This window comes from Thermoascus crustaceus (assembly GCF_041956765.1).
Source record: "Thermoascus crustaceus strain CBS 181.67 unplaced genomic scaffold VTN00scaffold_1, whole genome shotgun sequence".
Lineage (NCBI taxonomy): Eukaryota > Fungi > Ascomycota > Eurotiomycetes > Eurotiales > Thermoascaceae > Thermoascus > Thermoascus crustaceus.
In genome coordinates, this window is record NW_027192527.1 from 2,053,033 (window position 1) to 2,066,560 (window position 13,528).

The following is a 13,528-nucleotide window of genomic DNA, read 5'->3' on the forward strand; positions in this document are numbered from 1 at the left end:
ACGCCTCAGACCTCCCATCGCCATCCTCTCTGCTGACCCGTCCATCTGAATCATCCTCTGCTAGAGTCCTGTAAGGTTTCAGATCGATTCGATAGAGAGAGAGCTCTGAGCGCCTATCAATGACCGTCTTTGTGGTGTCGCTGTACGTGCTTCTGCCCCCCTCCTCCGATGGAGTATTGTGGCCCGTGCTAACACCCCTCAGGTTCCTCCCCTATACCATTGACTTTGAGGCTAAAGCGATCAAACATGGCCGTAAAGCTTCCGGGAGCCAGTCTCCTCCCCAGGTCGAGGGGAGGCTGCCCGAGTCCCGCCGTCACCGGCGTCCCAAGTCCCTCGCCATGACGCCGGGCGCGACCACGGACCATGAGAAGATCTTCAAGCCGTTCTATGCCGCCCAGTATGCCGCGGAGCTGCCATGTGCAGATGACCCGAACGGTCCAGGCCCGAATGAGCCTCGTTCCGTGTCATGGGGCCTGAGTCGTAAATTCAACCAGCCGAAATCGAAGGCCGCCCTGCATCCCGAGCCGTCCATTCTCAGCCGTCCCGATCCGGGCGACGGTCTGGGGACGAAGCCATTTGTTGATGGGATCGCAGAAGCGCATGACTCAGAGGAGGAGCATGGCAGCCCGCGCGTGCTCCTCTCCGACGAGGACTGGGTAGTTAAGGCCGCAGAACACGGGAACGGCGGCCTTCGAAATGCTATCAATGCAGCTTCAGATGCGGGGATCCTACCCGATAAGACGTGGGTTGGTACACTTGGTATGCCGACTGACTCGTTGAAGGAGCACACGCGCAAGAGCATTGCAGAGAAGCTTCAAGATGAATTCGAGTCGCTTACGGTGTTTGTGAACGACAGTGAGTTCGAGGGTCATTACTCGCACTTCAGCAGGACGGTCCTGTGGCCGGCGTTCCACTACCAGGTTCAAGAGAGCCCAAGGCACAAGGAGTACGATGATCACTCCTGGAGACAGTACGTGAGGGTTAACGAAGCGTTCGCGGACACGATTGCAGCGAGATGGAAGCCGGGCGATAGCATTTGGGTGCACGACTACCATCTCCTGCTCCTTCCTGAGATGCTGAGGAAGAGACTACCCGAGGCGGAGATTGGATTCTACATGCATGCTGCTTTCCCCTCCTCAGAGATATTCAGATGCCTAGCCGCACGCAGAGCATTGCTTGGCGGATTGCTTGGGGCCGACCTCATCGGTTTCCAGACGGACGAATACTGTCACCACTTCCTCCAGACTTGCAGTCGGCTGCTCAGCCTCGAAGTTTCGGCAGAAGGAATACAGTACAAGAACCGTTTCATCTGCGTGAAGAAATTCCCCATCGGAATCGATCCCAAGTCTCTTGACGAGGCTCGACAGTCTCCGGAAGTCAAAGAATGGGTCTCGAAGATCCGCGAGAGATACGAGGGTAAGCACTTGATTGTCGCGAGAGATAGACTGGATGCCCCTGGAGGTATCAAGCAGAAGCTTCTAGCCTATGAGATCTTTCTGAAACGATATCCCAAGTGGAGAGAGAATGTAAGTTCCTCTGTTTCTCTGGCAGAAAGTCGACGGTCTACTAACCGCGGTACAGGTCGTCCTGATCCAAGTTGCCTCCTCTCAGTCAGAACTCCCTGAACTGGAGGCGCAAGTTTCGAAGATTGCAATGCGCGTGAACTCCGTCTACTCCACGCTGACGCATCAGCCGCTGGTGCTGTTGAAGCAGGACATTAGCTTCTCCCAGTTCCTGGCTCTGATGACCGTGGCTGAGGTCTTCATGGTCACCAGCTTGAGAGAAGGAATGAACCTCACGGGTCACGATTACCTCCAGTGCCAGGATGGCAAGTTTGCCCCGGAGCGCTATGGTTCCCTCATCCTGAGCGAGTTCACGGGAAGTGCTTCCATCTTTAGCGGCCACGACCTTCTCGTGAACCCGTGGGACTACCAGCAGTGTGCGGAAGCGATTGACTTCGCCCTTGAGATGTCGCCAGAGCAGAAGCAGAAGAACTGGGAGTTCCTGATCAACAAGATGGCGCCTCACAATGCTGTTTCCTGGTGCGAGTCGTACCTGAAGACGCTTTCCGACGCCCGCAGTGCGCAACTGGCCCGCGAACTCAACTTAGTCTCCTCGCTTTCAACAGAGATGCTGAAGGAGACTTATACACGCGCTTCCCGTCGCCTGGTCATCCTCGAGGATGAGTGTATCCTCGCTTCGAACGCCATCAAGAGAACGGCCACAGCACTAGATGCGCTCCTTCACGATCCAAAGAACGTAGTCTACGTGACGAGCAACAAGACACCAGAACAGCTCGAGTCAGTACTGACAGAAATGCCTGTTGGTGCCGGCCTCATCGCGGAGAACGGCTGCTTCCTACGAGAAACGGGCAAGTCCGAGTGGGAGCGTCTGCTGACCATCGATAGTACCAAAGACTGGATGGAGGGAATCCGCAAGGTCATGCAGTACTTCCAAGAACGCACAGACGGCAGCCGGATCGAAGAGCGCCACTGCTCCCTGACCTTCTGGTACAAAGATGCCCGGGATCCCGAAGTCGCCGCCCGGCGTGCTTCCGAGCTGGCGGACCAGATCAACGGCTCCCGAGGGAGCGAGCCGATCCGCGCGGTTCTGACAAAGGGGGCGGTGACCGTCGAGCCTACGCAGGTCACCAAAGCGACGGCCGCGGAGCGGGTGCTCGAGCGGGCATCGCAGAAGCCGGATTTCGTCTTTGTCGTCGGAGGCGCTCGCGGCGACGAGGTCCTGTTCAACTGGGCAAACAGGCTCGGTCAGGAAGGCAAAGTCCAGGATGTCGTCACCGTCACCGTGGGCACGCATCCTACCGAAGCCAAGGCGGCGTTGACGGGCAACACGACCATCACGGATGCATTGGCCTCGCTGAAGTTGACGAATGGTGACTCCGCGGAGTGATGGCGCACCGTCTTTGAACGCGCACACCTGCTTAGAGCCGATCGACTTCCCATATCTACTTATTCGCTTACGACACGGCATGACACACGTACAAGACTTATATCCCCAATATCTCACGTTCTACGAATGAGTAATTCAGAAGACGGTACTCACGTACAGGACATATGCGAACACGCACACACATGCTGGAAGGGATTTCTAATATGTGGTTTCGTTGAACGATCAAGGCGGACTTCTCAGAATTCATCCATCTTGCTTGCTAAAGCCTTAATGCATGTAACGAATGATGTATGTACGTAATAATGAGATATGGGTTTCATGAAGACTATTTCTACTCCAATCGCATTCACAAGTATCTACACCGTATACATAAAATAGTTTGCTTGTGCTTGTATGTATGGTCGACATATTAGATCCTTATTGACAATACGGATAGTCGCCAAATACGCATTACCTGTACAGTCAGAGGAAATGGCCCTTTCTACGTCCTTTCCTCTCACGTGACGCAGAACTTGCCGCTGTTGTCGAGTTGGGGCAATCTTCTCATGATTGCTACCACACTTCAGAGACAAGGACCAAGACGGTTCTCGTTCATCAGAACGATCAATGGCATTCATTTCCTTCCGTGATGCAGGTCTACGGCAGTCCCACAGCGCGAGTCCTCAATGGAACCAACGGACAGGACGACTCACCTTTCCCCTGATGGTCGACTTTGCGGAGGAAGCCGACCAGGAACATATCCCCATGGGGAAAACCCCGAACACACCCCGCACTTTCTGTTGCACGGCATATAGCCTGAATATCTTGTCTTTAGCCTAAACCTCAAGCCTTCACTATCAACATGGGGATGCTTCGTCCAGTTCTCCAATTGTTGCCCTAGTGCGTTTGGGTAATTTAGGTAAGTATAAATGGACAAGCTGAGCCCTTGATTTGCAGGCAAAGGGTTCGGCTCTTTGCTGGTCGGTACGATATAATGCGCGGTCTTTTGTTCCTCGTCTCTCTCGGCCTTGTTGCCGCAGAGGATGGTTTGGATGGTTGGTTGCGTTATGCACCGGTGCCTTGTGACAAGGGCTGTCATGACGCTCTTCCCTCCAGCGTTGTTGCTCTCAACAGCACAGAGACCAGTCCTGTATATGTCGCCGGCTTAGAGTTGCAGAAGGGTCTTCAGGGCATCTTTGGCAAGTGGGCTAATGTCGGTCACGAGAACTGCGGAGATTCTTCCTCGTCTGTAGTTGTCGGCACCGTTGATGAATACACCAAGGCCTGTGGCAGCAGCACTGATGATGAGGTTCCGGAGCTCGAGGAGGATGGTTTCTGGCTCAGCACCAGGGGCGACATGGTTCGGATTCTCGGTCAAAACGAGCGCGGTGCTCTCTATGGCGCATTCGAGTATCTGTCTATGCTTGCTCAGGGGAATTTCTCCCGGGTCGCCTATGCCACCAATCCTCACGCTCCGGTGCGATGGGTGAATCAGTGGGACAATTTGGATGGAAGCATTGAACGTGGCTACGGGGGGGCCTCCATTTTCTTTGAGAACGGTGTGGTCGTCGATGACTTGACTCGAGCTGCCCAATACGCACGTCTCTTGGCCTCTGTCCGTGTCAATGGCGTTGTTGTCAACAATGTCAACGCCAATGCCTCCATCCTGAGCCCTCGAAACATCGAAGGTTTGGGCAGAATCGCTGATGTCTTCCGTCCTTATGGCGTTCAACTTGGCGTCTCGCTCAACTTTGCTTCTCCTATGACCTTGGGCGGTCTCAGCACCTTTGATCCCCTCAATGCCTCAGTCATCGCGTGGTGGACAAACATCACCGATCAGATCTACCAGCGCATCCCCGACATGGCCGGCTACCTCGTCAAGGCCGACTCCGAGGGGCAGCCTGGTCCGTTTACCTACAACCGTACGCTTGCCCAAGGAGCCAACCTCTTTGCCAAAGCTCTTCAACCCCACGGCGGTATCGTCATGTTCCGCGCATTCGTCTACAACCAGCTCAACGAATCTGACTGGAAGGCTGACCGTGCCAGTGCTGCTGTTCAGTTCTTCAAGGACCTGGACGGTCAATTCGACGAGAATGTCGTGGTTCAGATCAAATACGGCCCCATCGATTTCCAGGTCCGCGAGCCTACATCCCCCTTGTTCGCCCACTTGCAGAATACCAGCACTGCCATTGAGCTTGAGGTCACTCAGGAGTACCTCGGACAGCAATGCCATCTCGTCTATCTCCCACCGCTCTGGAAGACCGTCCTCGACTTCGATCTCCGCGTCGACAGCAAGCTATCGCTCGTCCGCGATATCATCTCCGGCAAGCGCTTCAACCGGCCTCTGGGCGGATGGGCGGCCGTCGTCAATGTCGGTACCAACACAACCTGGCTTGGAAGCCACCTGGCCATGTCCAACCTGTATGCCTACGGCCGCTTGGCCTGGGATCCCACCGAAGATCCCCAAAGCATGCTGCAAGACTGGATCCGCCTCACCTTTGGTCTTGACCGCAGCGTCCTCGATACCGTCACCCAGATGTCCATGGAATCATGGCCCGCCTACGAGAACTACAGCGGCAACCTGGGCATCCAGACCTTGACTGACATCTTGTACACCCACTTCGGACCCAATCCTGCCTCCCAGGACAACAACGGCTGGGGTCAATGGACCCGCGCGGACCAGAAGACAATCGGCATGGACCGCACCGTATCAAACGGCACCGGCTTCTCCGGCCAATATCCCCCAGAGATCGCTGCGATGTACGAAAACATCGACACCACCCCGGACGACCTCCTCCTGTGGTTCCACCACGTGAACTACACCCACCGTCTACACTCCGGCAAGACGGTCATCCAGCACTTCTACGACGCGCACTACCGCGGCGCTGAGACGGCGCAGACCTTCGTCACCATGTGGGAGTCCCTCAGGGACAGGATCGACGCCGAGCGCTGGACCGACGTCCACTTCCGCCTGACATACCAAGCCGGCCACTCCATCATCTGGCGAGACGCCATCACCACCTTCTACCACAACCTCTCCTCCGTCCCGGACGAAGCAGACCGCGTCGGAAACCACAACCACCCATGGCGCATCGAAGCCGAAAGCATGACCCTAACGGGCTACAAACCCTACCCCATCACGCCCTTCGAAACGGCATCCAACGCCACGGCCATCGTCACAACTTCCAACTCCACCATCGGCACCGCCACCACAAGACTCACCCAGTTCCCATCGGGAACATACGACCTCGCGATCAACTACTACGACCTCGTCGGCGGGCGGGCCCGGTGGGAGATCTTCCTCAACAACCGCCTGCTAGGACAGTGGGTAGGCAACAACGAAGATAGACTCGGCCACGCGCCGTCCGTCTATATTGACGGACACTCCGCGACGCGGATCACCTTCCGGGGCGTGCACGTCCGGAGGGGTGATGTGTTGACGGTCGTAGGGATCCCGGATGGGATCGAGCCGGCGCCGGTGGATTATGTTGCGTTGTTGCCGGAGGGGGTTGTTGATTAGATTAGATCAGAAGAATTTTTTTTTTCAAGGACCAGTATCTATCCATCTCCTAAAAATAAAAATTCCAGAAAATGTATTAGATATTCTGCAAAGAATTCCCTTTCTCTTGGAAAAAGAATAAAAAGAGTAACCCAACCTCAACCTCATCAATTACTTACCAGGTACCTAACCTAATCATACTGTACTGGGTATCAGCTATATCACATACTGTACCAGAGAGCCCTTCTATTCCATTCCATTTTCTGACTTGACTTGACTTTCCAACTTCCAACTTATTCAGATACCTACCCTACCTACCTGCTTTCATTTCCGTTCATTCAAAATCATAGATAGATAAGATAGCATTTTCCCACGCGAGAATTTCACTGACAGACTTTACTTGCTAATTAATCAAAGCTTCAACCAGCACGGTAACAGCGCACCTAATTACTCGAATACGCAGGCACTTTTATCCATTCTACCAGGTACCTACTTACGCGCTACACTCAGACAGCTATTCTCGAATGAAAACATCCACTTGCTCCATGCCCATGAGTACCACTGGGAGCCCCCCTGCTCCTCCTCATCGACCTCCTGACCGCAGTACTCGCATCCCGCGCCGGGATCTCCTCCAAGCTTGTCGCATACCTCACCACTGCGTATGCAGCCGCCCTAGAATTCACCAAGAACGCCTCGTGGTTCAGATTTCTCATATTATCCCCCGCCTTGTGGTAGTTCACATCGTACGCGACGCCCGCCTCGCCTTTAAACAGCTCCGCCTCCTCCGCGGTCTTGATCCCCTCCGCGCCCGTGAAGATCCCGCCCGCGGGGATCCCCCTTTCAATGAAGGCGGCGTAGTCTGATCGGCCGTCAAATGCCGTTGGACCGTGAGCGTAGCTGTGGCCGTGAGGCCCCAGGAAGTGTCTACTATGACGAGATTCAAAGTACTTCTGGAACAAGTGCTCGATCTCCGCGGACCCTGGCGGACCAGTCTGGTTGAACGACGAGCCGTCACCGTCGTAGATCTTGATCGCGAAGTTGGGGGAGGCGATCATGTCGAAGTTGAGATACAGCTTGATCTTGTCGAGCTCTGTCGCGTTGAGGCTGGAGACATAGTACTCGCTACCCAGCAGGCCAAATTCTTCAGCGGTCCAGAAGAGAAAGCGCACCGCGTTCTTGACGGAGAATTTTGTCAGGGCTTTAGCGATGACGAGGTTGCTGACGATTCCGGAGCCGTCGTCGTTGATGCCCGGACCGGCTTCGACGGAGTCGGTGTGCCCTCCCAATGCGACGACGTTGTTCGGGTCGCCTCCTTTCGTTTGGGCGATCACATTGTGAGTGGTTCTGTTTTGTAGTTCACTGAGAACAGAGAGATCAGCAGTCAGAGGACCCTTTCCGATCTGCTCAGCCAGGTCCCTTCCATCTTTCAGACTGATCCCGACGACAGGGACATAAGGCCCCAGAGGACTACTCGGCTCTCCAAGCGTCCCACTGATCGATCCATCCACATTATTGTAAATCATCGCAGCAACAGCATTAGCCGCTCCGGCCAGAACGGACTTCTCCCCAAACGTACAGCTCCCGCGCTGAATTAGAGCGATCTTTCCCGCAACCTCAGCCGGATAATCAGCAGCATCGCAGCCGGCATTCTTCACCACAGCCAGCTCCGCGGTGACAGCACCACCGGGACTGTACGTCATGGCCTCAGCATCGACTTTGTTCCCGCTGACCGTCAGATTCTGATCTGTCTTGGACCACAGGTGGACCTGCTCCTGCTTATAGACATGGTAGTAGCCCGTCTTGCTGAGCTCGTGGTAGAGGTAGTTGACGGTATCCCGGTGCGCAGGGCCGCCGAAGACACGGTTCCTCTCCGGGTATGCGTAGGCGAAGTCTTCGAGTTGCTGCGCGCCTGCGAGGAGGTCGTCCAGTTCGATCAGGGATTGGAGTGCATTCTATACCCGGCCATTTAGCTATAGCTTACCTACCTAGGCACTTGGTGGGGGAGGGAAGAAGAACTCACAGCTGAAACAAGAGGCCTATACTTATCATTCCCTCTACGCGCAGTAGCAGGCGATACGAGGGACAACAATGCCAATACACCCAAAAGAAGAAGAAGAGGAAGAGGAAGAGAAAAGCAACCGGTCGATAGTCCCTTCATGGTCATGGTCGTCGTCGTCGTCGTCGTCGTCGTCGTAGTAGCAGTAGTAGTAGTTAAGAACAACCAATTAAGCTGCGAAACGAATTATGGAATATGTTCGCAGGTGATGATGAACCTTCGTGACGAAAACCAGAAAAACCCCCCAGAACACGATAACTTATCTTGCTGAACAAGAAGAGGAAAGCATGAGGGTGGTCGGGAGGTCTATTGTATAGGTAGGTTAGGTACCTACCTATAAGGTTGTTATGTGAAATGTCTCGTACGAAGATGCGATTTCCCTCCCCTCCCCTCCCCGCCCCGAGCTGTATATACCTATATATATATATCGTGGATGGATGGTTGCTCGCAGCGACGAAACTCTTAACGATAATCGTTACCTACCTAGCAGCTTCCTTCCCATCTCCTCTCCGCTCCCTTGGCAACGTTGAGTTGTCAGCCGAGTCACTGAGGTGGGACGGCCAAGCTCTCCTACCTAGCTAGGTAGGTGCCCAGCATGAGTCATTTGATATTGTATCCCGCTTTAGGTAGGTACCTAGACAAATGGATATCAATATCAATATCAATATCGATCGACCCATTCCAGGACCAGATTGGAAGGTGAACTTCGACTGGCAGGTTGGAACTTCCAACCCATGCGGAAGTTACCCACCTACCTAACCATTTTTCGCCCCATCATCCGGCCTTGAAGACGACGCTGTGCTGTGCTGTGTCCGGGGCCATTCAATTCGCGGAAAAAAAAAAAGTTCGAGAGAACTGGTAATCTGAGCCGAGAGAGCCTGAGCTGAGACCCCCGCCGGCAGCCAAGGAAATTAATTATGATAGAGGCGTCTGGCCGGATGCCGCTCCCCCCCCCCCCCTCCCCTCTCCCCTTAGCAGATACCAACCCTCTTGGCGGATTACCATGTAATTTTGAAGCTAATTGGAGGGTACCTAGTAACCCAGACACTGTACCTAAAGTAATAAATAAATAAATCCTAGATAAAAGTCAAGTCAGACTAAATAGATAGATAGATAGATAGATAGAAAAATACAACCAAAAGTAATAAGATAGGTAAATACCTAGGTAGCTTAGACAGAGAGAGAAGAAAGGAAGGAGATGCTATAAAGAACAGAAAAAGGATAAGATCATGGCACAGTATATCATATATCATATATTATTAGTACCTAGTGCCTGGTCTGGGCACCCACCCTCCAATGTCTTCAAAACAACCACATGGGTTGTATAAAATAGCAATCCCACCACCAAGACAACAAGCAGAAAAGCAGCGGAGGGGAGGGAAAGGGGGCGCTGAAAGGTAGGTAGGTACGGTTGATTTAATACCTAGTGTATAACATAACATTAACCACAGAGTGGTCCAAGTGCTGATGATACCAATACAATATTAATATCGATGACAGCCCGCGTGCTAGCTTATTTTTTTTTGCTTTTCTTGGCCAGATCGAGAGTCCGTAGGAAGACCGTCGGATTAAGTAGGAACTCGATTCTTTGCCGATAAAGTGGGAGATGTTCTAGTGATCTCCTCCTGTTTAGTAAGTAACTCTAGTAACCCAAGACGGACCTAGAATACCCTATTTGTTTTGTCCTTTCATTTTGTATATATATATATATAAGACGGGAAACTGGAGTATTAATTATATATAGATGCAGACATCCACCCCATCTTCAAGTACAATAATGAATGTCATGGGGCCCCGGCCACCCGGGAGTTGAACTGTTGCGACCTTGGCCCTTCCCCTCCGCCAAGGGACTGGTTCCTTGGCGACGGAGAAGCGGATCGTCGCAAAAGGCGACGGGAGGAGCAGATGCTGTGGTAGACCCCGGAAGGATTCCTAGTATGTACATGGTGCACTTGCAGAGGTTCGATTTTGATATCTGTTAAATGGTCATGGCGGGCACCCAAGTCCTCCTTCATCAAGGAAACTAGGCGAGTATCCTGGTAGTGCAGCTAGAGGGCAGCATCAAACTAACATCCCTGTGGGTGGGACTATACTAGGAATCCTTCCGGGGTCTACCACAGTAGATGATGTGGTAAATTAGTAGAAGACATTTCTGTCGCGTAGTCAGTTTCCACGAGCACAAAACGCAGTAAACATTAAACTCCATTGACTAAAGCCAAACTCCGCAGTCAAGCCTAAGACACGATCCATTCAGTCACGCAAACTATATCACATCGAACACAGCCATTAGTGGCAGCCACAGCAAGCCAGAAGAAAGCCATCATAGACGACACAGGTGCCGAGGGAACCGAAAGGAACAGAGAAAAAAGAACCTCACCCAAGCTATGCGTATTCCCAGCAGTCGGATTCCGATTCAAAACGGTATACGGGGAGGAACTGGGAGAAGAAGGATAAAAGAACGAAACATTAATCGTCAAAATTCGTAGATACCTCCCATCCGAGCTCGGACAGCAAGTAACCAGGTGTTGAATGTGAGGAAAGAAGCAAAGAAATATGAAAAACAATTTTCCCAAAGACGACTAGCCTCCCACATCATTGTTACTGTTGTTATTATCGCCGGTAGACGTGTTGCCGCCGGCCGAAACGAGAGTCGGTGCTATCCGTCTCTTCTTTGGCTGCTGCTGCTGCGTCTCCTTACTCTGTTCCTTCGTCTCTTCCTTTTCAGACTCACTAGCTGCGCCAATGTCCCGTTTCCCCAGCACGCTGCCGCTGATGGAGCTTGTGGCGCTATGAGACACAGCAGACATAGGGGTTTGAGGCGGTGTTGTAAGGGGAAGAGTCGGCGGCTGTGCCGAATTAGCCGCCGTGACTAGTGGCACAGAGCCAAGAGTCGGAGTCGGATTGTTTATAACAGTTCCTGCCGATTGCTGCGCCGAGATTGTAACCACTGAAGAGGTAGAATTGGAGCGCGCAGGGCTTGATGGGCGAGGAGCCCCATTCACAGAGGCAGGTTGAGAGCCAGTGGCCACTGACACCGGGGTTGGCTTTACCACTGCGGGAGAGGTAGCGTGAGTTGGAGTTGGTACTGGAGCGTTGTTTGTTGCCGACGCAGTGGAAGCCACTGGAGCAGTATAGGGCTGGCCTAGCTCCCCAGGGCCAAATGACAAAGTTGAGCAGAAACCATCGGACGAGCTCATTATCAACGTCAATCCATCATTCGACCTGCGTCGTGTTAGACTGAAATCCGACACAAAGTCAAGGTACAACTTACCAAGTCAGGTCGGTAAACGTAGCAAAATGTAGATTGCTCACTACGCACAGCGGAGTTTGCTGCTGCGTATCATACACCATAACGGCATCCTGCGTAGCGACAGCGTACACAATCCGGTACGGCAAAGCAAAAGCTGGACCTGGGACCTGACCTGCAGAGTTCCCTTCGCTGTCAGTCTTTTGAGACGGCTGAGGTCTAGCTGAGTCACCTGCGGCAGTAACTGCCGGTGGAGGTTCCATGGACGGATTGCTAGTTGGAGCATTCGACGAAACCATAGGATCCGGAAGAGACGGGAATGCGTCTTCTCCAGAGGAGGTATCTAGAGTTATATGGCTGGTAGGTTTGGGTGTTTGTCTCAAGGTATAGTACACCGGAGAGCATTTAACGGCAACCGACGGCTTCCTGTGCCCTGGGAGGTGGGCAATTGGGGGCTTGTTAAAGCCGGCACGCGTGTAGATGTAGACAGTGTTAATCACCTCATCTGTGGTCTTCGTAGGATCGCTGGCGGACACATGCGAGGTTTTATACTGGCCGGCTGGTGTGAACAGTAAGCTCCCATCCGGAGCAAACGTCAACCGCCTGAAAAATGAAGTGAATGTCTCATTAGCGTAGATATTGGCATTTTTGACGGCCAGGCTTCCGAGAAGGTTTGGAGATGGCACTTCTAGGGGTTTGACAGCAGGCAGCGGCAGAGATGGCGCCGGGGAAGCTGAGCGTCGCACAGATGGTGACGACCCAAACGAAGAGCGGCGACTGTGAGATACAGGAGGGGGGTCCATTGGCAGATTTGAGGCCATTGGAGTACCAGGGGTCGAGGGAGCGGGAGAAGCAATGGCAATCGAATTGCTTGTTGGTTGAGATCTGGTGTTAAGGTCTGGTGGAGCAGGGCTATTTGAGGATATCCGCCGAGCCGGCAGATCCATCTTCAAGAACTTCCCATGCGAAGTAAGAGTGAATTGCCCATCCTTCGTCTTCAAGCTGTAGATATGGACGGATCGGTCGGAGGACTGTGTTGCTACGAATTCATTGAGGGGGTCCCACGCTACACCTTGTACATAGTGGGAATGCTCTGCAATCTGTCGAACCATTTGCCCTGATATTGACGATCAGCGACCATTCTGCGGGAAAGCAGGGTAGCAGACAAACCGGTCTGGGCGTTGTAGATTCGAGCAATGTTGTCCATGCTGCCGGTTATGAAGAATACGCCATCCGGGGACCATGCCAGGTCGTAGATCTCCGCACCGGACGACCTGCACATGTGCTTCACACGCCAGGTCTCCTTGTCATCTGATCGATCCTCTCCGAGGGTGGACGTTGTCTGCAATTCCGAGGGCACCCACAGGAGCACATTCCCATCGTCACCCGCAGACGCCAGCATCTCGCCTGGGGTCTGTCAGCGAATCCGGAACAACCAGCCTGACGATATAGGGGCGTCTATCTATCTACCTTTGGGACAGAACCTGACGACATTGACGGCCTGCGTGTGCTTGATCAGGGTGCTGAGGTAGGTGATCTTTCGTTCCTCCCCGGTGGCTTCGACTCTCCAGAGCTGCTTGCGGGCATCAGAAAGGCGGGACGAAGGACATTGGAAACGGGGGACTCATACTCTGACGTTGTTATCACTGCAGCGGGGAGAGGGGGCGTCAGTACGGAATCACGGGATGGGTCCTGGACATCAGAGACATACTTCCCAGCTGTGGCCAAGCGGCCCTTGCCGTGGGGATCGAAGTGTACGGAGTAGATGGGGGCATTGTCGTTGTGCCACGCGATGAGCAGCGGCGTCGCCTTCATGATGGGCACAGCAGCTCAATGC

The 13,528-nt window shown here is 53.3% G+C and overlaps 4 protein-coding genes across 4 annotated transcripts; 2 read left to right on the forward strand and 2 right to left on the reverse strand.

Moving 5' to 3' along the window:
• Window positions 1-119: 119 nt before the first annotated feature.
• Window positions 120-2,910, forward strand: VTN00DRAFT_727 (uncharacterized protein; the record flags this gene model as incomplete). The annotated part of the gene is made up of 3 exons (XM_069433998.1): window positions 120-142; window positions 203-1,526; window positions 1,582-2,910. The coding sequence occupies 3 exons, from the start codon at window positions 120-122 to the stop codon at window positions 2,908-2,910; spliced, it is 2,676 nt and encodes an 891-aa protein (XP_069291434.1).
• Window positions 2,911-3,883: 973 nt separating this feature from the next.
• VTN00DRAFT_728 (uncharacterized protein) lies at window positions 3,884-6,409 on the forward strand (the record flags this gene model as incomplete). Its single annotated transcript, XM_069434009.1, has 1 exon — window positions 3,884-6,409. One exon carries the CDS (start codon window positions 3,884-3,886, stop codon window positions 6,407-6,409), a length of 2,526 nt encoding a protein of 841 aa, XP_069291435.1.
• Window positions 6,410-6,894: 485 nt separating this feature from the next.
• On the reverse strand, window positions 6,895-8,552 carry VTN00DRAFT_729 (uncharacterized protein; the record flags this gene model as incomplete). The annotated part of the gene is made up of 2 exons (XM_069434020.1): window positions 6,895-8,340; window positions 8,409-8,552. 2 exons carry the CDS (start codon window positions 8,550-8,552, stop codon window positions 6,895-6,897), a joined length of 1,590 nt encoding a protein of 529 aa, XP_069291436.1.
• A 2,471-nt stretch (window positions 8,553-11,023) lies between these two features.
• VTN00DRAFT_730 (uncharacterized protein) lies at window positions 11,024-13,506 on the reverse strand (the record flags this gene model as incomplete). Its single annotated transcript, XM_069434032.1, has 6 exons — window positions 11,024-11,666; window positions 11,716-12,808; window positions 12,862-13,098; window positions 13,162-13,264; window positions 13,322-13,337; window positions 13,403-13,506. 6 exons carry the CDS (start codon window positions 13,504-13,506, stop codon window positions 11,024-11,026), a joined length of 2,196 nt encoding a protein of 731 aa, XP_069291437.1.
• Window positions 13,507-13,528: the final 22 nt, after the last annotated feature.